We start from the raw sequence: 27302 nt of genomic DNA on the forward strand, positions 1-27302 counted from the left end.
AGCTTGTTGCGCTACTGTTCCTCTTGGCCAAATGCAGGGTCGCAATGTGCTGGTGTGGCTCCCTGGTACCTAAAACGAGAGACTGGATAAAAAAGACATTGTTTACTGCCATAAACAATTGACTAATTATTGGGACATAATGCCTCTGAGATCTCGGCCCGAGACATTTGGGAACCCTTTCTAGGTTACATGCGTCAACAAGAAACAACCTCCAACCCATGAGGCTGAGCTAGTTAGTGAATACTGAAAGTATAAGTTTTTGTCTATAAATCTCTGATGCTCATTGTGATGATAATACAAAGATGTAAAAGTGGAACTGCCAAAATATTACAAATGGTATGTATTAATGTACATGTTTGCCAACAACTATAAATAACGTTTTTGTTTTAAATCTAGGTAGCATCCCAACCCATTGTTCTTTTGTTCACCTACCCACCTCAGTTTGGACCCAGCCATATGCAAATCAGTCTTGACCTTGCTCCAATAGGAACAGTCCAGCGGATTTGTCACGTTAGGTCCTCCGTGAATCGGAACAAAAACAACCAAGACCGGTTTCGACCTGATTGGGACTTTTCAGTCGACTGTAACTTGGTTCCAGTTGTACAGTGAGCACAGGGACTACATTTGGAAGTACCTTTGGCCAATAAGGGCATGACCTCTAACAGACATAAGGCGATTGAATGTTTAGCCTGCATTGCCAGCTGTCCTTTGGTTCCTTGAGGATTGTGGTCCCAGACTGAGAGATGTGTTACAGAAAGCTCTCCTGCATCCTATTTTAGGCTTATTTTAGGGAGGTTTAAAGAGCGAAAACTGGTTTCTCATACGGGTAAAGTTAATATCTGTTTCTCTGCATTAGATTGCATAGACACCAATTCATGAAAGGGAAAATTGACTTGTAGAAGTCCCAAGGGAAAATGTGGGGCCCAGTCTGTCCTTTTGTTCAGTGCATAGGGAAAGATTGCATAACCCAATTGTGACTCAAGTGGCACACACCACACTACTTTGGATAATCTCTGTGGGATATCCAGGGAATAAACAATGTCCAGGAGAGTTCTAAGAGCACCGGTAGAACCCCAGCACTTTCATGAGCAATATGAAGAGCATCATCAGAGAAACTCTCAGCAGTGCTGTGGTAGGCAGCTAAATAACATGGAAGAGATGCTATGATTTCTTTTCCAGGAACTTTGTAGCTGTGAGTCTGGTACTTTCTCAGATCCCATTGAGACTTCCAGAAAGAAGATTGTAGAATAGCACTTTGGAAGCCTAGAAGAGTCCACATTAAGTTTTCCAAAACAAAACAACTCTTCCATACCCATGTCAGCTGCTACTATACCTTAGACATCATTTAAATAAGGCATCTCCAACATTTTCCCAAAGTTTTCTGTAAAAAGAGCTACTTGTGTTCAATGTAAATTCTTCCAAGCTAATATTATAAGAGATGTAGTAGTTACCCGATCAGACTAGATTACATTAGCAGCCACCATATTCAAGATTGCTAGCAGTGATCACCTCTGTGCTTCTGGCACGGTTGCCAGCAGCAAAGTAAAAAAAAATATTTGTCAATGTAGAATGCCTCTACATGGGTAATACCCATTAGCCATAGCTATAACGCACCAAGTTAGTAATATTAGTAATAGTCTCCCCAACACGATATCATTTGTAACCTTTTTAAATATGTTTTGGAAATTCACCCTTTTTACTCCAAACATCAGTTTATGAATCCTGAAAATACACAAGTTTTTGTTTTAAATATGTGTTTTTCAATTTTGGTAAACATATATTAAACCAACCAAGCGAAGACTTTTAATTTAGTTCACAGGGCTGCACACAGGAATGATGTTTACAGGTAGCTAGAGAGCTACCAGTAGGCCACAAGCTACTCGTCCAAGGAGCCCGATTTAAACTAATCAGCTGACGGACTAAATGAATAAATGTAAGACATTTTATGAGGATCCAGGCATAGCCTGAGTAATGGTGGCCATTTAGGTTTCACAGTTGTTAGAAGATTTGAAGGGGTAAGAGCTGGAAAGCCACACCACTGAGTGACATTCTCTCCTGCTATGTTCTTGAGGGAGATTAAGCAAGTCTGTTTGACTGATTCACCCATTTCATGTGTTAGTTTTCTAACTGAAGTATACATTTAGGTTTTTGTGCTGTATCAGAAGTTGTGGATTTTTAGCTGAGGAAATCAACTTTACCAAGTTGCATACTGCTTTTCAGAGGGTATTTTACTTAATCGGGTGAATGCTTTGCCAATTTATGGCCATTCTTTGATAGTTTAATAATTGTGAAAGTTTATCACCTTATGATTTTAAAATCTAGACTTAATTAGAAGATACCTCCAGACATTGGAAGTTCCATGGTCTGTCCATAAAGAGAAAAAAACAAAAAGCAGTTAAAGGGAGTGTGGTTGTTTGTCTGAAAGGTTTTGTTTTACAAGTGGTTGTAAGTTATTTTGCAGATAGCGTAGGAAGTGTTGATTTAATAATGGAATTCTTGGGAATGGACGTAGTGGACATTTGTAATTAAGTTGTGCTGGAAAAGTGCATTATGAAGTAATCAAACCAATGTATCTGAAGTATGGTTTATAAGTTATAACTTGAGCTAGGCCACTAGTAATATGTCTCTGTAAATGGGGCAACTGTGTCAGAGTGGTATTTTAGTCAATTATTGAAGTCTCCCAGTCCAGAACAAGGGGAATACTATAGAATGATGAAATAGAAAATATCTAGACACACCAGCGGTGAGATTCCATCCAGGGAATTATAGCATAAAACTCTAGAAGTTCTTTCATGTGAAGAAAGGCTGCATGCAAATGCCACACACATCCTGGTCCTAGACTGAGGATGAACAACAAGGATACTGAGAGATGTTTATTGTGAATGATTGCTCACCTGCCATACTTGGCTCTATCATGATGTCAAAATAACCACATGAGAGATGAGACTCCCCTTCCTGAGTTGAGCCAGGCTTATTATAGTCTGCGTAGGAAATCGAGCTTTTTGAGTGTGCCCTTATATCTGTTTTTTTCATTTTCTATTCACCTCGGTGCATTGCAGGTTTGATATCTGGGCAGTGAAGAACTGCAAGCAGCCTCATGTCAAAAGCCTTTTTCGAAAAACTGTGGTTATTTTTGGATAGATTAGTGTGTTTTGAAGTTTGTCCTAGGTGCACATGAACACTGTTGGTAGAAGAACAATTAAATACCCTTTTTGGGCAACTACACGGTTTTTGCTACCCAAATATGGGGCAAAAACCTAGCATGTAGTGTAGTTCCTATATTCCCAATAGGCTCTACGCATTGGAATAATATATCCTATAGATTAGACGTAGGTCTGAGGTCGACTAGGTTTCTATAGAAAATATACCAACATTAATTGTGAGTGTGCCAGCTAGCTCAGAGGTCACTAGAAACTTTCTCGAATTCACAAGAAGGGATTAGTTTCTGACAACCGCATAAACATGACAACTTTGTTTCCCAAGAATAAGAAATGTATCTCTAGAGTTGTGGAAACAATAGATAATTATTTCACTCAGTCAATCGTGCTTGCTTGGTTTCATCAGAGGTGCAGAGAAATAGAAAGACGGGCGTTTTCAATAAAAGGATTTATTGAACAGACTTCTTTCTCATACAGAAGAAATGAACTGCTACAATCGTAATGCAGGCTGCAAAGTATAATGCGTACAGCTAGAATAATATTCTAAAATAATACTGTAAGAGCATTGTATGGTTTCTAAGCCATATAAAAATACTTACATAAATAACAATGACTAAAAGTACTCAACTGGTGCTTCTAAAATACGCCTACCCCAATGTACCGAACATAAGTCTTGTACTAGGGAAGAAGTAAGTGTGGTTTAGTATAAGTTTAGTATTCTTTGCCCAGAATCTATCCAAGATTTCTATTCAGGTTTAATCAGCTCCGTACCTTGGTTTTAGAATGAAGGAGGTCTGGTATCTCTGTTTCGGGACTCGATTTCCCACCACCCTGCAAGGGGAGCTTGTAAACACTGGAGCTGCATTCTCGGTGAGAGAAAGTACAGCGTCTCGATCAGTGCGTCAGCTGGAGGGTCGGCTTCCTTCTGCACTTGCTGTAGCAAGCTGCGTCGGGCAAGTAGATAGTCGAACTGCGAGTGGAAGTAGTCATGCCTGTATTTGAACTGCATGGGCTATGTCTAAATATGGGTATGATTTCTATGCCTATATTAGGGCAATGTGAATTCTATCTATATAAGGGCATGAGTCGGGAAATTTCACTCTGATCCTAAAACGCCATACAACAAGCAGATGGGCTAAAAAGAAGCTAGGCGGTACTAAAGACGAGGTATAATTGTTAAATTGCAATGTGAAGTCGATTTTGGTTTTAAAATATTATAATTGACATTAGGTAAGCCATACGTCCTGAACTCTGCCTTTTATAGGCATAGTTCATCAGCCCTGTTTTAAAAGATGTAAGTTCTACCCACTTGCATGTTCAAAAGGTTAACGTAGTCTGAAGGAGCCATGTTTGCATTAAGGCTTCAGCAGCCATTCATCTCATGTGTATGTCTGTACAATTTCAAAACCATATCTTATATGCCTGGCATAGAGACAGCTTTACAGAGTTTCGCCAACCTCATTTTATAGAAAAATCATAATAAGAAAACATATTTACATAAAGGCATTGTTAGAACTCGGGGTCGCTATTTGGCTGAAGTAGGTACCGTAGGCCAAATAGGGACCCTTGCTTCCACATCAGGGAAGGAAGAACACCTTCTCAGGTGGCCCCTGCTCACCCCCTCGGTAGCTTGACACGAGCAGCCAGACTTATCTTTTATGTGTAAAGTATTTGCAACCACGCTCTCACAAGTTTCATAAAAAACAAGTATAAATGTATATAAAAAGCTATACGATGAGACCACACAATATAAATCCAACATATGCGTATTTGTAATATTCCTGCTGTCCGGTTATTGGGCCATCCCTTGTAGGTTCTGACAATATTAATGAGCAATTCTAGATGTTCCACTGCCGTCCTAAAGCAATGCTATGTAGTTCGTAATGCAAGAATCGGGCACTATGCAAAGTAAAAATAATGCAGTTCGTTATGTAACAATCAAGCAGTTCATAATGCCAAATAATGCAATGCGTAACACAATAATCAGGAAGTTCGTTATGCAAACTAATGCAATGCGTAATGCAACAATCAGGTAGTTAGTTATGCAAAAATAGTGCAATGTGTAATACAACAATCGGGCAGTTCGTAATGCAGAAATAATGCAATGCGTAATGCAACAATCAGGTAGTTAGTTATGCAAAAATAGTGCAATGTGTAATACAACAATCGGGCAGTTCGTAATGCAGAAATAATGCAATGCGTAATGCAACAATCAGGCAGTTCATAATTCAGAAATAATGCAATGTGTAATGGAACAATCAGGTAGTTCGTAATGCAGAAATAATGCAAGGCGTATACAACAATCAGGTAGTTCGTAATGCAGAAATAATGCAATGCATAATAAAAAAATCAGGTAGTTCGTAATGCAGAAATAATGCAATGTGTAATGCACTCCAGCACCGATCACGTTGCTTTAGACGGTCTCGCCACCACTCGTACTGACTCACGGTCAGCTTCCGCCAACAGATGCCCCCAACATGGGTATGGTGTAAACCAAAGTGCAGCTCCACACTCTGGCCCCAGTACTGCCACTCCTTGGCAAAGGCTCATGCTGCAAGAATGGGAGAGACCGAGAGCGTCTCCCTCCGAGCCCACACTCCACCCCAGGTGGCAACACGGTACCTGGGGGTGCGACCTCGCTCTCCTCTTCTCGCAACTTGGGCCTCCAATGCAACTTTGTGGATTCTGGGCAGTGGGACTCAGGCCCTCCCCTGACAGGGTTGGTTTGAGGTCCCACTCTGGCAACGAAAGCTCGGGCTGGCGGCACAGCTCCTCTGGGGATACCGGGCCGCTGGTGATAGCAAAGATCTCATGATGCAATAGTGCACACGCATACACAGCGTCACTCAGACTCACTTCAGCTTCGGGTGTACCAGATCACAGGGCAATCCTCACGAAGGTCTCAGGCTTCACAAAGCACACGCACACAGCGTCGCTGAGACTCGCTTGGACTCCAGGTGCCCACGATCATGGGCCAATTCTTACGAGGGTCTCAGACTGCAAAAAGCACACACACACAGCGTTGCTGAGACAGACCTGGAAACTTTTGTGTTCCTGAGTTTCCACAACAGGGAGCCAGCTCTCCTCTGGACCTTGGGGACAAGTTACTTCAGGACGCAGCAAAGTCCTTTCAAGCAGGGGGACATAGCACTCAGCAAAGTCCCTTTAGCCTCTCTTCGGTTAAAGCATCAAACTGCAGGCCAGCCCCAGAACACACAGCAAGGGTCAGTCCTTTCCTTCAGTCTCTTCAGCGGTTTCTTCCTTGGCAAAGGTTCCTCTTGACCACGAAGTAGTTTCAATCTTTTACAGTCTTTACCGGTTCCATTTCTGTTCAGTCTTGCCCAGTTCCATTCCAACATTCAGGGGTTTCAGCTCTCATAGGTATACCCCTCAATGTCTTTGAAGACTTTCTGTTCAAGGGGGCACTGACCTCTGTCCAAACCAGTTCTGGGTGTCTCCCTGCCAGTGACACCTTCTTCATTTGATTAGAGGTGGTCTGGATCCTTAATCACTCAGCAGGAGATGGAGCCATTGTTTTATGGCAGCAACCAAGGCTTCTTTACCTCCAGGGGCTTATCCTCCCCCCTACAATCCAGATGCAGGTCAGCCTGTTGCTGTCTCACCTCCTCTCCTGGGTCAATATATTCCCTAGATCCTACCATTTTCAGATCCAGACAGTCCATCCACAACCAGGCAGAGACGCACAGAAATGTTAGAGCACAAAAACCCAGCCACTGGTTTCTAAACATAACAATGCAAAAACCACCTTCACAAAAAGATGTGTTTTTGAATTGTGCGTTCAGGCACACTAAACTTCACCTCTCCATCTTAAGCCTTTGGGAAGATAGGCTGGAAAATGTATTACACAGCCTCCCCATTCTGCCCTGTGGGCAAGATGGCCTTGCAACAGTGAAAAACGAAATTGAGAGTATTTCACTGTCAGGACATGGTACACACCTCAGTACATGTCCTACCTTTCACATACACTGTACCCTGCCCAGGGGGTACCTTGGACCTACCATAGGAGTGCCTGATGTTCATAGAAAGGGAAGGGTAAGGCCTGGCAAGTGGGTGCACTTGTCAGGACAACATGGCAGTTTAACAAGCTGCGCACAGGTACTGTATCGGCAGGCCTGAGTTCTCTCTTTAAGGCTACTTGTGTGGGTGGCACAATTAGTGGAGCAGGCCCACTAGTAGCATATGCATTACCAGCCCTGGCACACATAGTGCACTCTACTAGGGACTTTACCAGTAAGGCAAACATGCCAATCATGGACAACCAATTACCAATTACACTTTTCACAGGGACTTTGCACTTTGACACTGATCAGCAGTGGCAAAGTGCCCAAAGCATCTAAGTTGGCAACACCATGTCAGAAAAAAAGGTTTAGGGGGAAAAGCAAAAAAAGTTTAGGGAACTTTAGCCTAAAAGGGCCAAGTCCAACAGGCATTTTAGAGTTAATTATGTTCATCCTCTGGTCTGTTCATTCTCTCTGCAATGTGATTGAATGCATTTTGCATGATCATCTGTCACAACTGCCTAGAAAGAGGGCAGTTGGGTTAATCATGTATCTTGCTAATGCTGTGTTTTTTATTCTTCTGGTTAGCTGTCTTTGCATGTTTAAACTATATCTTCAAGTTAATACAATTGAATGCCAATAGTTCTTTAGTCCTTTTTTTTTTTTGCGCCAATAAGAATCACATTTACTTGTGAAGAGAATTAAAACGTTAAAGGATTTCTAAGCCTCATCCAAGTACAACCTCCTGCTAAGAAGCCTTAGTAGTGTTCTATCATAATTATATGCAGTGGTTATTTCTTTTTCAATTCAAATGTTTTATTGCATTCATATAGTAAATGTATACTTGTAAAGCGCACTGTTACTCCATCACGCAGTGTCCTGGCGCTGTATACCGCTGGGGAACACGTCCTGGCTTTCCCTGTGAGATGGTCCCTCCTGGGCACCCCCAAGGTGAAGTCAGGCATCCCCGGCGCTGATAGGGTCGTTGTGGAGATTAAGCAAGCTATTGCCCAGAGTTGCAGAGTGGGACCCATGGTTAGCTTAGGCACCTAGGCGAGAATTATCGAGTCCGCGGACATTGACCCAAGACCCTGCCGCGACGGGAATTGAACCCTGGTCCCGGGCCGACCTCTGCTTCAGGCTGCGTGGTGACTGTTTCCCTGCAAATGTTCAGGAGCGTCTTTGGGATTTGCCCTTTGATGGGGTTTCCCTGTTTGACAGACATGCTGACTCAGCAGTTTAGTGTCTCATGTCTGGTTTTCCATGAATTCCGTGGTTTCTATTCCTTAATGCGGACTTTGTCTTTTAGTTGCAGTGTTGTCACTTACTTTTTCCTGATGTCAGTCTTTGCGTTGAAGACGTTATTTACAGGACTGACTGTATGGCTATGTCTTTGTCCTTTTTAGGTCTCGCCTGTCGATGCGCATGCGCATCGAGCAGAGCGAGACTATAGGGCTTTAAACAAAGTTTACCTAACTGCAGCGATTTGGTGCTGTGCCCGTGGCTTTTAGGTCAATGCGCTTGCGCATTGACCTAAAATGCGCGTGCACATCACCAAATCTCCGTCTGTTCCCTCAGCCGCATTCCTCCCACACCTTTTGAAGTGAAGCTTAGCTTCACTTCAAAGGCCCCGGCTGCTTCACACCCACATGCCGCTCTACCCGCTCCGCCCCCTCCCCTGCCCGCCGTGTCGCATTTCTCCTCCCCCCTCCCCTTCTCTGCCTTCTCTCCGTCTTGTTTTTTTTTTACCCGCTCCGCCCACTCCCCTGCCCGCCGTGTCGCATTTCCCCTCCCCACAGCAATGCCCTCCGCCGTCTCTCGTGTTTCTTTTGACTCGTTTTCGTTAGGGTTGGTGCTGTCTTTTCCTGCTGCTTCACACCACCTTTTGCAACAATACTTGTGTCTTGATTTGGGATTTTATCTTTTTACACCGAGTTGCAATAGGTTCGTGGTGAATTCACATGTTATATTGTTCAGCAAAGTGGATTATTATTATTCCAATCTGTAAAGTTGCAAAACAACCCCCAGTAAGAAACGTGAAACTGTAACTCGGGTCAAGAACTGCATCTCCGTCATTACCGCATGCGTTCATGCTTCACCGTGTCACTGATTAAGGTAAATCAGCAGTTAGCTGTATCTTTGAATTTGGAGCAAAATGTCATTGGCAAACCTCTATTTTTTTTATTAGACTGCATCATCTAAAGAGCTCCTATGCAGAGCGAATAATCATGTTATGCCGCCTCTCCCGATACTAATTTACTGGAAGTTTGTACTAGACAGCTTTGACTATCTATCCCAGCTGATACAATGTCAATCAGAAAACTGAGCGAGTCACGGATTTTAATCATAACTATTTTTATAACCCTTTTAACAAGACGCGGTTTTATGGGCAACTCAACATTTCATATAAAAAAAATAGGAGATTAAATTCCTGCTGCTTCACACCCTCATCGTCTACACACACACCTACAAGCATTCCTCCAAGTTGTCTCTCTCTTCAATCATGTGTGTTGTATCCTTCACGAGCGCCGCGTCAGCTGTGACCCCGCTCTGTGCATGTGGACGCTGTGAATGTCCCTGCGTGTGCGCTCCACTCGTGTCTTTCTATGCAGGCTGCCTTCTGCTGTGTGCATGCGTCTGCTGTACTCGCAGACTGTATGGGTGCCTATTTGTGACTATGCCCGCAGGCGTGCGCCATGTTTTGTATACTCTAAGTGTGTGTTCTCTAAAGGAATGCATTTACTGTTGTAGGCACAGTTTGTGTGTACATTCACTTCGTCATCTGCTATGTAGGTATACCTTATGCATGCTGTGTGCGTGAGCCTTCTGCGATTGCTGTACGTGCAGCCTCCTGTGTGTGTTTGCGCCGTCTGCTCTGTCTGTCTCACACTCACCCTCACCCTCAACCCCTCACCCTCACTCACCCTCAACCCCTCACCCTCACTCACCCTCAACCCCTCACCCTCACTCACCCTCACCCTCACCCTCCCTCAACCCCTCACCCTCACTCACCCTCACCCTCACTCACCCTCACTCACCCTCACCCTCCCTCACCCTCACTCACCCTCACTCACCCTCACTCACCCTCAACCCCTCACCCTCAACCCCTCACCCTCACTCACCCTCACTCACCCTCACCCTCACTCACCCTCACCCTCACTCACCCTCAACCCCTCACCCTCACTCACCCTCAACCCCTCACCCTCACTCACCCTCACTCACCCTCACCCTCACTCACCCTCACTCACCCTCACTCACCCTCACTCACCCTCACTCACCCTCACTCACCCTCACTCACCCTCACTCACCCTCACTCACCCTCACTCACCCTCACTCACCCTCAACCCCTCACCCTCACTCACCCTCAACCCCTCACCCTCACTCACCCTCAACCCCTCACCCTCACTCACCCTCAACCCCTCACCCTCACTCACCCTCACCCTTACTCACCCTCAACCCCTCACCCTCAACCCCTCACCCTCAACCCCTCACCCTCAACCCCTCACCCTCACCCTCACTCACCCCCTCACCCTTACTTACCCTCACTTACCCTCACTCACCCTCACTCACCCTCACTCACCCTCACTCACCCTCACTCACCCTCACTCACCCTCACTCACCCTCACTCACCCTCACTCACCCTCACTCACCCTCACTCACCCTCACTCACCCTCACTCACCCTCACTCACCCTCACTCACCCTCACTCACCCTCACTCACCCTCACTCACCCTCAACCCCTCACCCTCACTCACCCTCAACCCCTCACCCTCAACCCCTCACCCTCACTCACCCTCAACCCCTCACCCTCAACCCCTCTCACTCTCACTCACCCTCACTCACCCTCACCCTCACTCACCCTCACCCTCACTCCCCCTCACCCTCACTCACCCTCACCCTCACTCACCCTCACCCTCACTCACCCTCAACCCCTCACCCTCACCCTCACTCACCCTCAACCCCTCACCCTCAACCCCTCACCCTCACTCACCCTCAACCCCTCACCCTCACTCACCCTCAACCCCTCACCCTCAACCCCTCACCCTCAACCCTCACCCTCAACCCCTCACCCTCAACCCCTCACTCACCCTCACTCACCCCCACTCACCCTCACTCACCCTCACTCACCCTCACTCACCCTCACCCTCACCCACCCTCACTCACCCTCACCCACCCTCACCCACCCTCACCCACCCTCACTCACCCTCACCCTCACTCACCCTCACTCACCCTCACTCACCCTCACTCACCCTCACTCACCCTCACTCACCCTCACTCACCCTCACCCTCACTCCCCCTCACCCTCACTCACCCTCACCCTCACTCACCCTCAACCCCTCACCCTCACCCTCACTCACCCTCAACCCCTCACCCTCAACCCCTCACCCTCACCCTCACTCACCCTCAACCCCTCACCCTCACTCACCCTCAACCCCTCACCCTCAACCCCTCACCCTCAACCCCTCACCCTCAACCCCTCACCCTCAACCCCTCACCCTCAACCCCTCACCCTCAACCCCTCACCCTCAACCCCTCACCCTCAACCCCTCACCCTCAACCCCACTCACCCTCAACCACCCTCACTCACCCTCACTCACCCTCACCCTCACCCACCCTCACTCACCCTCACCCACCCTCACCCACCCTCACTCACCCTCACCTCACCTCATCTCACCCTCCCCTCACCCTCACTCACCCTCACCCTCACTCACCCTCACTCACCCTCACTCACCCTCACTCACCCTCACTCACCCTCACTCACCCTCACTCACCCTCACTCACCCTCACTCACCCTCACTCACCCTCACTCACCCTCACTCACCCTCAACCCCTCACCCTCACTCACCCTCAACCCCTCACCCTCACCCTCACTCACCCTCACTCACCCTCACTCACCCTCAACCCCTCACCCTCACTCACCCTCAACCCCTCACCCTCACTCACCCTCAACCCCTCACTCACCCTCAACCCCTCACTCACCCTCACTCTCACTCACCCTCACTCACCCTCAACCCCTCACCCTCACTCACCCTCACCCTCACTCACCCTCAACCCCTCACCCTCTCACCCTCACCCTCACTCACCCTCAACCCCTCACCCTCACCCTCAACCCCTCGCCCTCACTCACAACCCCTCACCCTCACCCACCCTCAACCCCTCACTCACCCTCAACCCCTCACTCACCCTCACTCTCACTCACCCTCAACCCCTCACCCTCACTCACCCTCACTCACCCTCACCCTCACTCACCCTCAACCCCTCACCCTCACTCACCCTCACCCTCACTCACCCTCAACCCCTCACCCTCACTCACCCTCACCCTCAACCCCTCATCCTCACTCACCCTCAACCCCTCGCCCTCACTCACAACCCCTCACCCTCACTCACCCTCAACCCCTCACCCTCACTCACCCTCACCCTCACTCACCCTCAACCCCTCACCCTCAACCCCTCACCCTCAACCCCTCACCCTCAACCCCTCACCCTCACTCACCCTCAACCCCTCACCCTCACAACACATATTGTGTTACAATAGGTGTCACATTTGCGAAAGATAAAACTATTGCCATTGTAAATAACAAAGCTATTAATTTCGCTATTTTCAAAACAAGCACATAAATAAAAAATGTGTCCTTTACAATACCAATAGCTCAAACTTTCCTAATGCGAGACCTATTGCATTGCTGTGCTTCTCTCCCCTGCTGCACTCTCCTGCTCTCTAGAGATGTGGCCTAACGACCAGAGCTGCCATCTAAGTGACGTAAATACAAAACATGTTGCATTCCAAATGCTATAGGTGTCACATTCGCGAAAGTTATAACTATTGGCATTGTAAATGACAAAGCCATCAATTTAGCAATTTTAAAAACCAACAAATAAATAAAATGTCATTTACAAGACCAATAACTACAACTTTTTTAATGCGAGACCTATTGCATTTCCAATGCTTGTTTTGCTACAGCTGGCCAGCGGTTTCTTCATTTCTTTTAGAGTACCTCTGCCTACGAGCTTGTCTAAAGAGGTGTCCCTTGCTTTTAGAGGGATGTGCCGTACCCTATGTGGAGTGCTTGTTAGGTCTCGGCTGCACGCGCGGAAGCGCGTGTCCGCCGACAGCCTATTGTTGCCGTGTCTCCTTTCCAGGAGGCACTGCTGGCCGCGCGCATCGCCTTGGAGGCGATTTCAAACGAGCACGCGCACTCTCACACACACACACACACAGAAGCGCCCATGCACGCACGCACGCACATACAGCCTCCCACACACACATACACACGCACACAGACACACGAGTGCTGCCCCCCCCCGCACACCGCACCCCCCAGCCCTTTCTAACTTACCGGGGCAATCTCGGGGGACTCCGCTGCTGCAGCTCTCCTTTCACGGGGCTCCCTCTTGGTCAAGGGAGCCCCGCAACAGTCGCCTAACCTCCTGCTGGCGGGCCCGGGGTTCTCCACTGCTCACAGGAGCCCCGGGCCGCGATACGCATGCCTCCTCTTCCGGTCCGGACGCGGCCCCGCCCCCGTCACAGGCGACATTGCCTGACTTCCGGTGGGTGCGTAGATTTCCGTTTTCTTTCTTTATTTATTTATGCAAATTTAAATAGCGCGGACTTTACCCGAAGGTGTCAGAGCGCTTCACAAAAGGACCAATATTGATACAGGAGGAACAAAATACAAAATACAAAAACAAACCATAAGTTACATGGAGCAAAGTGACACTAGTGAGCAACCAGAGCAATCGGTGCATTACAGGAGAAAAAAAAGTGATATGGGTGCAGGTTACAAAAACGTGCAAAATTTATGTATATGTGTGTGCATCGATCGGTTTCTGGATGTTGTGTACGTACGTGTTTCCATTTATGAGCTCTCTCTCTATATATTTATATGGACAAGTGCATTCTTGTCTGTTGTTCCATGCATACATGTGTTTGTATGCCTGCTTACGTATGTGTAAGCATAAGTAATACAGTGGCCAAGAGGCCGGCGCTAGGGGCTTCGAGGCGCTCTCGCCTGCAGCAGGCAAAGACACCAGCAGGCAAAGACACCCTGGGAGCTGCTGCAGCAGCTCTGCTGTGTGTCGAGTTCCTCTTCGGGTGCTTTGGCAATCAGGAAGTTATGCGCAGAGCTGAGAGGCCAGAGTTAAATGAAGTTCAGCGGCTGAGAAGCAGAGGAGGCGGCACCCGGGCTGGATGGAGCGAGGTCGAAGCTGCCTCCCAGCTGCAGGCAATGACCCCCGCATCCACACCGCAGGTACCTGCTGACCACGGCCCCCTCCTGGCCTCGGGGGAGGGGGCGCGTGTGTGTGTGTGTGTGTTCTGTCCACTTCAGGGCTCGTCCCGTTACCTCGGACATGTCGTGAGGCGATATATTGATTATAGCGCTTTATATAAGCGCTAAACTATGAATTGTATTGCCTCCAGGCGGCTGGCGCCTCGAAAACCCCGAGCGCTGCCGTGTTCTTCGTGCCAGTTTAAAATGCGATTTTTTTTTTTTCTCTTTTAAAATGGCCAGTTGGCTTCTGACCTCTTGGTCATTTCCGCAGCTTCCTCTTATTTGAAAAAATGAAAACATGCAGAGCAGCTGCTTTGGTGTTTTTCTGGTTTGTTGTTTGCTAAGATAGCTAAGTGGGTTGATGGCGATACATGCGTGTTTTTTGCGGGTGATAGGTTGAAAATCTTGTAATGTTCGCTTGGTATACCTTTCGGGTCTTGTGCTGGGGTTGGTTCTCTAGTGTCTTTGGTTCTAAAGACAGATTATTTTAATAAAGTGTTGTGCACACACCTGCACTTTAAGAGGACTGTAAGTAAGACGTCATGTTGTTACCCATCTCATTGGTATTAATTTCATCGACCTTGGAAGGATGTCTGTAAACTGAGAAGTTTCAAATTTGGAACCCATGCCTAATGCGTAACTTATAGCCACCTGCTACCAGGGTTTTCTCCTAAGTGCCGCCACTGGCAATGCCAAGTGCCTGTACCGCCAAAACCCATGGCTGCAGCCTTCCTCTCTCTTCCACCCCCCTACACTTCCTGCCTCTTTATCTCGCTCCTGCCGGTTCTTTTTCTCCGTTTTATCACAGTTTCACGTTTTTTTCAAATTCTCCTTCCTCTTTTGTGCTTTTGCTGCTTTTTTAGGTCTTGGCTATAACACGCTGAAAACACAAATATAAGCCCACAGATGCATACACACATATATAGGCACTCACGCAGCCCACACAATTGCACATGGTTCCATTTGGCTACATAAAAACGCACACTCAATGCCACACAGAAACACGTAAAAGTTTGATTAGATATGCCACGTGGATCCATGCACACACGAGGCATACACGCTCTCAAGCCAACACACACATCCAAACGCGCACACATGGATCCGTGCACAATGTGTCACACACACACATGCACGGGCAAACACATTCATCACTGCTCTTGTGCTGCATGGAATATTACAGTTGATGTTGCAATATTTAGCAATGCCAATAGCTCAAACTTAATTAACCCGAGACCTATTGCATTGCAAATGCTTGTTGGCTATTGTATAGCTGCCCTTCCTTGCATGGGAAGTTTCTAAGGCTCCCGCGGATTATTCTTAGGTTTCTTCTCTTCTGTCCCTCTAGGGACTCGATCTATGGGCCATACTACGGGCCTTCCATGTCATCCCATTCATTCCTACTTTTGTAGGAGGTACCCTCTGGTGAGACCCATTGGGTTGGGAATTTTCCTGAGGTTGTGCCTGGTCGTCTACGGTTGATCCGTAGCTCTCTCCAGCCTCTATGGAGGCACGCTTCACCACAGTGTTGAGTTTCTGCCACACCTGGCTCTCCCCGTTGTGTTGTTTCAACTTTCGCTGTGCTATTTCTGCCTACATGGCCTGCCTTAGATGTTGACACAAGTCCTTTGGAGGGCATGTTGCTCTGTTCCGTTCGGAACTGTTTCTTCAGTGTTCTGTGTGGGTTCGACATGTGAGTGCACACAGGATATGTTCGCTTTCACAGGGTGCCAGCAGTGTTCCTTGTGCCCCTGTCTTGGCGACATTCTATTCTGGTGGTTTGTCTCCTACCTCCTGGTGTGGGGAATTGCTTGCGTCTTCAATTTATATATGCACTTCCTTGTCAGGGGCTACAATCCCCTTTAGGTTCTCGCCGTGCAGGGGTTTAGGGACATCCATTCCTAGCCTCTGCTGATGTTTTATGACTAACTGTGGCCTTGTGGTTGAGGTCTGACTCTTATTCCAAAGGTTCTGTGTTCTCCTCCAGGTGTTTCACTGGTTGTGTGTCTCCCTCATTACTAATGCAAAAAGAACAATTGGACAGAATGCAGAACAATGTCATACGTTCACCCCAGTACAGAGATCTGGGCCTAAGTCCATCGTTTTTTGCTCACCATGCCATTCCAATTTGGACCCAGCCATATGCAAATCAGTCTTGACCCTGCGCCCAATTGGAACAGTTCAGCCCAAACTGCCAGGCCAGGTCCTCCCTGGGCTGGAAACTAGCATCCTAGGACTGGTTTTGGGCTTTCAGCCCTCATCAGCCAGTATAGCTTGACTCCAGTGGCATGGAGAGCACGGAACCCACATCTGGGCATACCCGTCCCACTTGGAGTGACAAATGCAAAAAGAACAATTGATGGACAGAATGCAGAACAATGTCCTACATTCACCCCAGTACAGAGATCTGGGCCTAAATCCTTTGTTTTTTGCTCACCATGCCATTCCTTTTAGGACCCAGCCGTATGCAAATCAGTCTTCACCCTGCACCCATTGGGAACAGTCCAGCCCGTACTACCAGGCCAGGTCCTCCCTGGACTGAAAACAAGCATCCTAGGACTGGTTTCGGGCTTTCACAGGCACATCCTTGTGACTGGGGGTGAATGCTTGCATTGTCCAGAATTCCGTCCATCAATTGTTTCTTTTGCATAAGGAAAAGTGACAAGAATAAAAGTAAATCTGGCACATGAGACAGGCTAGCCAACTACTCCCAGGAGTGAACCAACCAGCAGAGACAAAGAGCAAACAATTAGAAAAACTCTACAAGAAGGAAGGCAATCCGAGCACATGCCTGAAGAGGGGGAGGGAGTCACAAATGGAAGACCTTTCTCCAAATTAAGACCGAACAGGATGGTACTAGAGGCTTGCAGGTAGCTATAGCAGCAAAAAAATTGGAGTTTGAATAGAAGAATATTTTTTAGTATGGGGCAAGTGAATTGCCTGTCTTCTTTGTGAGGTCATACGTCATTGTGTATGGACTGTGACAAACTGTGATGTTTAAGCCCCGGCCTAAGCCAGTAAAGACAAATAATATTTCCAACCTGGCTTCCCGGGGCCTTCTGAGAAAGGAGTATGTGGGGTCTCAGTTTAGTGGTGGGCACGCCTACTATCACATGTCCATCCCTCCCCGAGCTGGTGGCCGTCTCCATAGAGAGGATGCCGATTGGATAGTATGGTAGCTAGCCTGCCCAGTGACAATGTTGGCTTACAATGTGGGGACCGTGTGTATCAATTGGGGGGCCGTTACCCACTAGAAACCGTGCACTGTGGGACCCGTGCAGCCGCTGATCTACTGAGAAAGAGATGCAGGAAGAACGCATGAACGCACTGCTCCCATGTGCAGCGAGGTAACGATCAAGAAAAGGGTACGAAAGGCATGATTTCTGGCATGTTGAGTGGCCCTTGTAAACTAGTGTGCGGTTCTGCTTCACAATCAGCTTTGCCAGTTTTATTTGGTGGAAGCGAGTGATTTATTGTGCTTTGCATCAGACTTACCATCCCTCCCCCCCCCCCCACACCCCTCCCCCCACCCCACCCCAAACACACACACACCCGAGAAATTCTGATGCATATTTGTGGACGTCTATTTGCTAAAATGTCTGGGTGAATGACGGTGACGTCACGCCCCCATTTGAAACCACCGGTGACGTCACAGGGCGGACCCATTTGCCTCATAACAGCATCCCTTTTACTGCTCAGTCCTACGATATACGCAAGAAGGGGTTAAACGCGAAAGGTAAACATGTCTCACAAAGCGCTGCTTTTCTAGACCCCGGTGACCCAGAAAAGGTCAAGACCGGGGTCGCAACAGCTGACAACATCCAAGTGCCCTTTATGTGTTGCTATTGGCTGTGCGGAGACGCGTGCAAGGCTATTGATTGATTGGAAAAGAACGCTCTTGAGGCAGCATTAATCGCACACAACTCCTACTCTGAATGACAACCAGACGTCCGCATGAATTTTAGTTAACACAATAAAATTCAGGAGAAACAGGTACTCTTAATTAAGGTCTTTATAAGATATCAAATCTGCGCATCAAGATACCGAAAAATTCAGAAAATAGAAGTACTTGAAATATTAAAGTAATCAGCGTACACGAAACTCTGAAAGTACAAACAGTTCTCTATCATTATCTAAATGAAGAATTCTCGATTATAGGAACCACGGCAAAGCCCGCGCAATTTCCTCCATCAGAGAAGGCCAGGTACATTACAATCATTAAATTGCATCCTCATCGTTCGGCTCGCATCTCAATAATGTGACCTTTTTGTCTCCAATAGAGATTGCTCCCTGATTGCTCTCTAAGGCGCGCTATTCAAGAGAGGAGATGGCCCTCTAGTGGCCTTTATTTGTATTCATACCATCCTCGGACTTGTTTTCTTATGGTTCCCACGGATTTGTTCCTTCTCATTTGAGCAACTAATTAGCCGTGCTACCTTCGTAAACATGTTAATGTCTCATCTGATGTGTGGAGCAGAAGTATTTAAAACGATAACCCGAGTCAGTGGTACTGGAACAGTTTTCAGAGTGCGGGTGCTGCCATCCAGGTTATATCACTGAAGTCATAAAGCGCTTCAATGCCTCATCAGGGCTAGCAAGCACCATATAATTGCATTTGTGAACATTCCATGCGTTTCACAAAGAACAAGTACAGCAAGTGAGCCGCGTCCATTCAGCAGGAGAGTGGTAAAGGTAGTTCTTTGGCCAGTGGTCTATTTCACACTGCCGCAAATATATTGCAAAAGCATGATGTGGAAGCACACTGTCCTCTACAGACAGCATATGTACCATTAGAATAGACACAAACCTCGCAGTGACTTGCGGGTTTATTGATAAAACTATATAGTGTGAACATGATAATGTGTGCAAATCTGTTTTTGGCAAATATTTATCATTTGCACATCACCAAGTAAAGTTTCCGGATTTGTGTTGATCGTATTAAAAATGTTCTCCCCATCACTCTTCAGAATTTTTTTTTTTTTTTAAAAGGTGTGTCATGTGTGCTTTCCTAACTGCTGGTATATCTTGAAATATTTGTACTCTTCGTTTACAGGTAATTAGATTTGTTGTGTGTTAGGGAAAAAACGGACATCCTACAGCCTTTCCTTAAACGCTCATTGTATCCCAGCAAGATTTTAGGATAGTTCAATGTACAAAATCCTCTAACTCTGGAATTGGAGAAAGAAAAGTAAACACCAACCTCCATGTTAAAAGAATATTTTGTCAGAAGACAGCCTGAAGTTTGACCTGTCTTTGGACGCACAAAAACATGTGACTATATAAAAAGAAAATGTAAATGCATCTCTATTGCTCATTCACCATCTGAACACCAGCATGGTTATTTTGGAAGTAATGCAGCACCCCGCACCCTTACTTCCAGTGCCGACCCTTGGCACGACTGGTCAACAGTGTCAGCTGCCACTTAACAGGAGAGGCAGGGGTAATTGAAAGAAAATACATTTTTAAAAAAACGTAACTGCTGGCAGGCTGGTCCGCCGCCTCTCGGTCCTCTTCGGTAGACTCCAGGAGCAGGAACCACAGAGGCTCCCAAACTCCTAGCCAATCACTCGTGATTGGTCTGCGCGCCGTGGTTCGGACGTTCAGAGAGGGACTGGGAGGCTGCGCATGTTCTCCACCCAGGCTGTGTAATACAGCCGGTGGAGAACATGCAAAGTGCGCATGACTGTTTGGCCTGCCCAAGACGGCCGGCCAAACAGTCATGCACACTTGAGAGTGCCCACCTCTCCTCCCCCTGTTCCTGTGACAGCCAGCCCCACCCCTAATCAGCTGAGCCACAACTTAAAAATAAAATGATAATGTTGCGATATATTTTTATTTTTCCTTTTTCAACTTCTCACAGAGCAACACTTTTATGCCATAGTGGCAGAGCCACTACGGCCCTGGGCTTATATATTTTTTCAAAGAGCAAACTTAATTTTGCTGCAGTCACAATACCCATCTAGGCTTAACGCCTTAACATTTAAGTTTTCTAATAATGAATCTGCCTCCCCCAGGTAATTTATATTTTCCTTGATTTTTTTTTTTCAAGAAGCAGTTAATTTATGGATTTATTATGTAAATAGCGCCGTGTTATTGCCAGATTTTCCATCTTTCCACTTTAAAGGTACCAAGGAGAAGCTCTGTTGCTGTTGTTTTAAAGTGCAGTTCTTTCAAATTCAGGCAATTATAATGATTTGCATAGTGCATGTACATCAGCTAAACGTCTTTGCACTACTCACCTGCTGATTGGATGATGGGGCCTAGTTGGTATAGAGGAACATAAAGGTTGTCTGCTAACGTGTCTTTTTTTAGTTTTTTTTAGACCGAGACGTTCTTGCATGCCAAGTGCTGTTGACTTTAAAGTGTCAACGGTCTAAATGTGTCAAACGTGACATGGAGTCACCTCTCAGCTATGGAGGAACTGTTGGTTCAAAGTGGATCGCTCTTAGGCAGTACTGCTTCTAAGGGGGATGTACAATATGGTCCCCAATCAATGGCTCACATCGACTGCCAATAAGATAGCTCCCCTCAAAAAATCCTAGAGCAATAGGACAACTCCATCAGCCCCTGGTTTTCGGACACCTTCAGACTGAAAAAAACAGGAGTGTCGAAGACTGGAGAGATGTTGGAGAAGAAATTATAAGGAACATGAACTTGTAAAGTACAAAATCCTATTAGCCGATTAAAAAAAAAAACACAAAAAAAAAAAATGATCATGTCCAAAAGGGTCTCCTTCTCTAATCAAATGAAGGAGGCAGAAAACTCCTCCAAGGAACTCTTCCGGGTGGTGACTAAATTGTCCACACCACCCGAAAGAAAGGGGCATGATCATTCTTAGGAGTTCTGCAATTCACTGGCACAGCACTTCCAAAGCAAGGTGGAGCTAATCTTTACCACTTTTGACAATAGGGTAAAATTGAATACTTATTATACCATAAGTCCACAACACCTGAGTGCCTCCACCTTCTTATAATTCAGAGCATTAACCGTGGATGTGATAACTTCCCATATTTTAAAAACAAAATCGGGCTCTCCCTATGATCCTATCTATCCTATGATATTTAAACAAGCCCCTGAGGCTCAAGTTTAAGCTCCATTTTTAATTCATGTTCGCAGAAGGTGTTTTTCCCTCTATCTGGAAGAGGGCCTCGATTTCGCCCCTTCTGAAAAAAATCCAGCCTTGATGCACATGACCCAGGCAACTATAGGCCTATCTTGCGTCTTCTATTTTCAGCTAAGTTGGTAGAAAAAGTTAGGAATAACCCGCTAACATCATATTTACATGAACATAACTTGCTAGATGAGTCCCAATTCGGACTCTGGGCAGAACATAGCACCAAAACGACCCTAATAAGAGCCACAGATGAAATCAGAGCAGTACTTGGCACAGGGGGTTGTGCAGCTCTGGTCCTGATTGATTTGTAGGCGGACTTTGACACAGTAGACCATAAAATGCTACTTAACTGTCTGAACTCAATAGGTATTTCTGAAAAGGCATTGGCACTAGTCTCCTCTTTTTTAGCGGATAGGATACACTCAGTTGCCCTAGGCGGCTACACGTCTGCGTCCTTCACGCTCCCATGCGGAGTTCCACAGGGTTTCTCTTTGAGTACCATGCTTTTTAATATAAATATATCTGAACTGGCGGTACTAATAAGATCCTTTGGGATGGCACTGACATCCTAAACGGATCAAACCCAAATTATCGTATCCATCTATAAAAACATCCAACCGCCAGAAAAAAGATTTAGGGACTGCATGATAGCTGTCAATTCATGGATGAGCTCACACTGCCTGGAGTTGAACTCAGGGAAGACCGAGGCTATACTGTTGGGTTAATACTCCCCCTCCTGGTCCCAGATCTGGTGGCCAGATGACCTGGGAACAGCTCCGATTCCGGTCCCCAAAGCCAAAAATCCGGGTATAATGATTGATGAGAAACTGGACTTCGATGCACATGTCAAGGCAGTTTCATCATACAGTTTCTTTATACTCTGAGCGATCAAGAAAATCCTACCTCTGATTCCAACAGAAAGCAGGAGAACTGTAGTTGCATCCTTAGTCCTTTCCAAACTGGATTTTTGCAATTCGATATATCTAGGTATACCCATGAAGCAACTTCATAGGCTTCTGATGATTCAAAATGTGGCAGCTAGGCCCCTCCTAGGGATTCCCAAATTTCAGTCAGTGGGAAAACACCTACAGACTCTGCATTGGCTACCAGTCAAAAGTCGATTCAAGTTCAAGAACCTGTGCATTAGTTATAAGGCCCTACGCGGTACCGGTCCTCAGTTCTTGAAGAGGTCACTGCACTGGTTCTCTCCAAATAGATGCCTTCAATCACAAGGGGCAAAATTGATACTCAGAAATTTCTCAATTCAAAATGGGCCACTAGAAGTTTTGTGGTGGGGACTACAAAGCTGCGGAATACCCTCCCTATTACCATCAGAAACCTTCCCTCCTTGATATCCTTAAGGAAAGCCATTACAACTTGGTTGTTTGTTGAATAGTGCTCCTGCTTGCTTCTTGACTGCTTAGCGGCAAGACACTGTTGGTATTCGTGCGCTGTACAAATTTATAACATAGCATCTAATTGAGCGCAACCCCTAGGCTTGCTAAATGCAAAGGAACTTGCAACAAGACCCGGATTAAGGCTTGGATAAAACTTTTCAAATCAAATAGGGATGAGCTAGACCATAGGTACTCCCAAACGTTTGCCTAGGGGACACAAAGTAAGATCTATGGTGTGACCGAAGGCCGCACTAATGCCACCAGGGTGGCAGTAGGGGGTATGGATGGGTCAGGAATTGCGTAAGGAAGTCTAAAAACATGTTAAATAAACGGGCAAGCATTTATGTGCATTTTGATAAATGCTTGTCCGTTTATTTAAAAAAAAAATCAGAATATTAGTGCTCACAAGTAGGGCCGCGTGTAAAGGTCAAGAGGGCCACAAGCGCCCCCTGGGCTGTACTCTGAGTATCACTGAGCTAGACATTAAGTATCTTTTTGAAGAAATATCAGTTTTTTTATTTATATTGTGGCTCTTGGAGCATATTCAAGCCTCTGCCTTGAGAGTGGGGGGAGGTTGACCTCAATGCACTCATTTTAGTAAAATACTTTGTGGAACTGGGTATCGAAGACAAATAGGGCACCCGCAAAAAAATACACCATTACAAAGGCTGTAACTTTATGCATTAAAAAATACACAAAAGCTCATAGAATCCAAGTGTGAGGTAACAATTCTTCCAAATGCATGTGTATTATCTGAGTGGGGACTTTGTTTTGGAAAAAGAGGCCTAGACTGGCCATGCATGCGGCATTGTGCAGGGGTAGGCCACAGTACAGGATGAACCATTCAGTGTCCTTCAATTACCTAGCCTTCATGTGTCGCACAGGTGTATCATGCCAGCTATAATGCAGACCAAAGCCTCATAAATGCTTTCTGCTGCATTATACCTGGCTAGAAACTGTGAGATAAACAGCTGAGTGAACAGCGTTCGTGCATCCCCTGTTTCGTCAGAAAACGACGGTCTTACATGACTTCATCAAGGCTTCTCCACGCCATCCGGAACGATGTATGGAGTACTCTCCGTTCTGAGAGGCTGAACAATACGTGATTTGATCTTTACTTTTGGGAAAGAAGGCAGAAAAGAATTAAGGAAGGATATAAAGATTTGATGTTCAATGTTGATCTGAGAAGCCCTGCTGAAGTCAGTGATGTAAGAACATCGTTTTCTGACGAAACATGTGTTGGCTACATCAGCTATATCTGAAAAAGAAAACCTGTGAAACAGAAGAATTTAAATCAAATTGGAAATAAGAGAAATCGGACATACTTCATTTTACACTTGTTGGTGCTCAGCAAATTGTGTTGAATTGTTTAAGGACTGGATGCTTTCAGTCCATATTTGCGGGCAATAGTGGCAGCCTCTTTCCTTTGGAGCACCAAGTTGAAGAACTGATTATTCTAGTACAAAGAGGGAATAATTAATGAGTTTGCGAAAGTGACCCTGTCACTTTTTTGGTTTGCTTTTTGCTTGATTGACCCCTACAATTACCCCAGCACCCCAAAACCTTAAACGCACCCTGAACCCTAAAAATACCCCCTACACCCCAAAACCCTAACCCAACCTGACCCCTAAAATTACCCCCTACACCCCAAAACCCTAACCCACCCTGACCACTAAAAATACCTCAGTACCCCAAAACCTAAGTGCACCCTGAACTCCAAAAATACCGCAGCACCCTACAACCTTAAAAGCACCCTGAACCCACAAAATACCCTATGCACCCCAAAACCCTAACCCACTCTGACCCATAAAAATACCCAAGTACCCCAAAACCTAAAAGCACCCTGAACCCTAAAATTACGCCTACACCCCAAAACCCTAACCCACCATGACCCCTAAAATTACCCCAGCACCCCAAAATCTAAACGCAACTTAATTTACACAGTAACTCCATTATGCGTAGTAGGTCCATGCCAGTAATGGAACATGCGTAGTAAATGCATGCTAAGTAATAGCATCTGTGAACTAAAATGTGTGTAGTAATGGTAATACGAAGTAATGACCGCGTAGTAAAGGTAGAATACCCTCCTACATCACTTCATGCAGGTATTCACTAATTGAGCTGCCAAAGTAAATACTTGATAAGTTGTTAGCTCGTGCACTCCAATGACTAAACTACAGCTTTGCACCAACCACATTCATTAGGTGTCTCGTGAACATTTACACGCACTCCTTAACTTGTGCACAACCGGGCAGAGAATTGGGCACATTTTGACAGTCGCATTGACACGCCCATTCACACAGCAACCTCTTTGTTACCTACCCCAATCTGGAAGGGAGGGGTGTAGGAGCACCCCCTCTCCATTCGTCTTGAGTACGAATGGAAAATTTGAAGGGCAAAGTGATCTAAGGGGGGGGGGGGGCAGCAGTCCATCTGTTTAGTACTCACGTCAAGAATAACTTTATTCGGTTAAAATTAACCATAAAAGTATAACATACATGAATCACACATGGAACATTTATATACTTAAAAGACCAATAAAACCATACAGCTCACATATATTAAAAATTCCAGACCGGTTTAAAAAAAATCCTAAAAGGAGATGGCAACATTTGATAACATTTCATATTGTTTCCTTATTGATAGTGCCATCCTGATAAAATTTAAAACAGCCATACAAGTTACTTCAGTAGACCACGATAACAAAAACTTAAAACCCTCCTGAAAATGACATGGTCTGAAGTCTTTTAAGAGTGGTATTAGAAACCGTGCTCTTGGAACCTTGTAAAGTGCGCAAAAAGGGTAAAGTGCAGGGAGCTTTGTTGGGACAGGTTGTCACAGGGGCAGGATGGAAGGTTATTGCACCATCCGACCTGTTTAAGAAAGGCTCCTAAAAAGTGCAATGTGCAAAGCCTAAATCTGGTCAACAGAAATCTAAATTGTACGTTCCTGGTAAAAGACAAGTAAAATTGCTGATATAAAAAAGGTCTGATCGGTGTGAGATAATCGCCTTGCTGGCCAGCGACGATTGTCAAGCTCAAAGCGATATCCATTTTTCATAATCAATTTTGTGTTCCTGTCTGTACTGTTAGGATTGTCAAAAAAATTCCCTGAGCCAATTTTGTGAAATGTTCTTTTCACAAAACGAAGTCATGGAATAGCCTCGGCATTATCCAGTAACATGCAATCCTTAATAATTTCTCTTGTGAGCTTTAACTCCTCCGTCAGCCAAACTTTTGCCCAGAGTATCAATGGGGCGATGTTTATTCGATCCGAAATAAAATCAACCCCTACCTCAGAATGACAGAATGCAGTAGCGGCACTTTTTGGGATCATCAATAATCTTATTAGAAAGTTAATCTCTAGAGTTTGGAGTTACCAACTTTTTTGGTGACCCCATACTCCCGCCCCATATGTGGCAGTAGACCGACATCTGTTTAGTAGTATTGTATCCCAACTCACCATGAACATGTCCCTGTTTTCGAAAGAACACACGTGTTCCCAGGAATTCACAAGTACTATATCTGCTTCAATGGATAGACTCCATTAACATTAGGAGGATACGTTGTTTTTAAATTAATTATTGCACGAGTAGATACTTAATATACATTACTGATGCTTTAAATACGTTGTCCTTCAGGAAGCCTTTCTCTAAGGCTGGATGACACCCAAGAGCAAAATATGAGTTCATCATGGCAATAAATACCTCGTCCTCTAGATTGATAACACTCATCATTATTGTATTGCTTTTGATGTAGATATTTTTTCCCTTTTCACAGGTAACCTATCATTGGACTCCAAAGGTTCTCCTCTCAAAGGCTCTCCTATCAAAAGCTCTGATAAAGCTCATGCAGGCTCACTTGCAGAACCTCCAGTAACCTCCCCAGAGCCCCTACCAGTGTTAGCTCCCCCAGATGAGTCCGTGCAGACCCAGCAACCCTGTTCAGTCAAAGTCTCCATGTCATCAGACAACATCTGTTCTGGGTTTGCCAACGATGGAGTTGATGTGCATGGACATTCTGGCCAAGGTGATCTTTCTTTAGGTTTCATACTTTATGCTAAACCCTTATGGTGCACTTTATGCAATGATAACGAGGCGGACCTCGGTCCAACTTACTATAGTCTCACATAGCATGGCTAGAATAAGTTAAAAGTAAAGATCTTGAAAAGTGCATTCAGCATGAATTGAACATGTAAAGGTCATTCAAAATCTGTAACATTAGAACTGAATAAGTGTTTGGGAAGAAAATGTATCAAAATACAAACCAACATTGTTCTTTTTGTTTGAGACACTCTAGGCTGTGCAACCAAGCCTGGGAGTGCTGATGAAACTCACTGGTCTGTCTC

General features: G+C 45.7%; 1 protein-coding gene across 1 annotated transcript in view; it reads left to right on the forward strand.

The window, feature by feature from the left end:
• The window catches only part of WNK2 (WNK lysine deficient protein kinase 2), a 581173-nt gene that overhangs the window by 470534 nt on the left and 83337 nt on the right, over positions 1-27302 (forward strand). Inside the window, exon 22 of the mRNA XM_078661612.1 lies at positions 26735-26983. Within this exon, the coding sequence (XP_078517738.1) occupies positions 26735-26983 (249 nt within the window). The remainder of the gene's footprint in view (positions 1-26734; positions 26984-27302) is intronic.

This window comes from Lissotriton helveticus, chromosome 9, assembly GCF_964261635.1.
Source record: "Lissotriton helveticus chromosome 9, aLisHel1.1, whole genome shotgun sequence".
Classification (NCBI taxonomy): domain Eukaryota; kingdom Metazoa; phylum Chordata; class Amphibia; order Caudata; family Salamandridae; genus Lissotriton; species Lissotriton helveticus.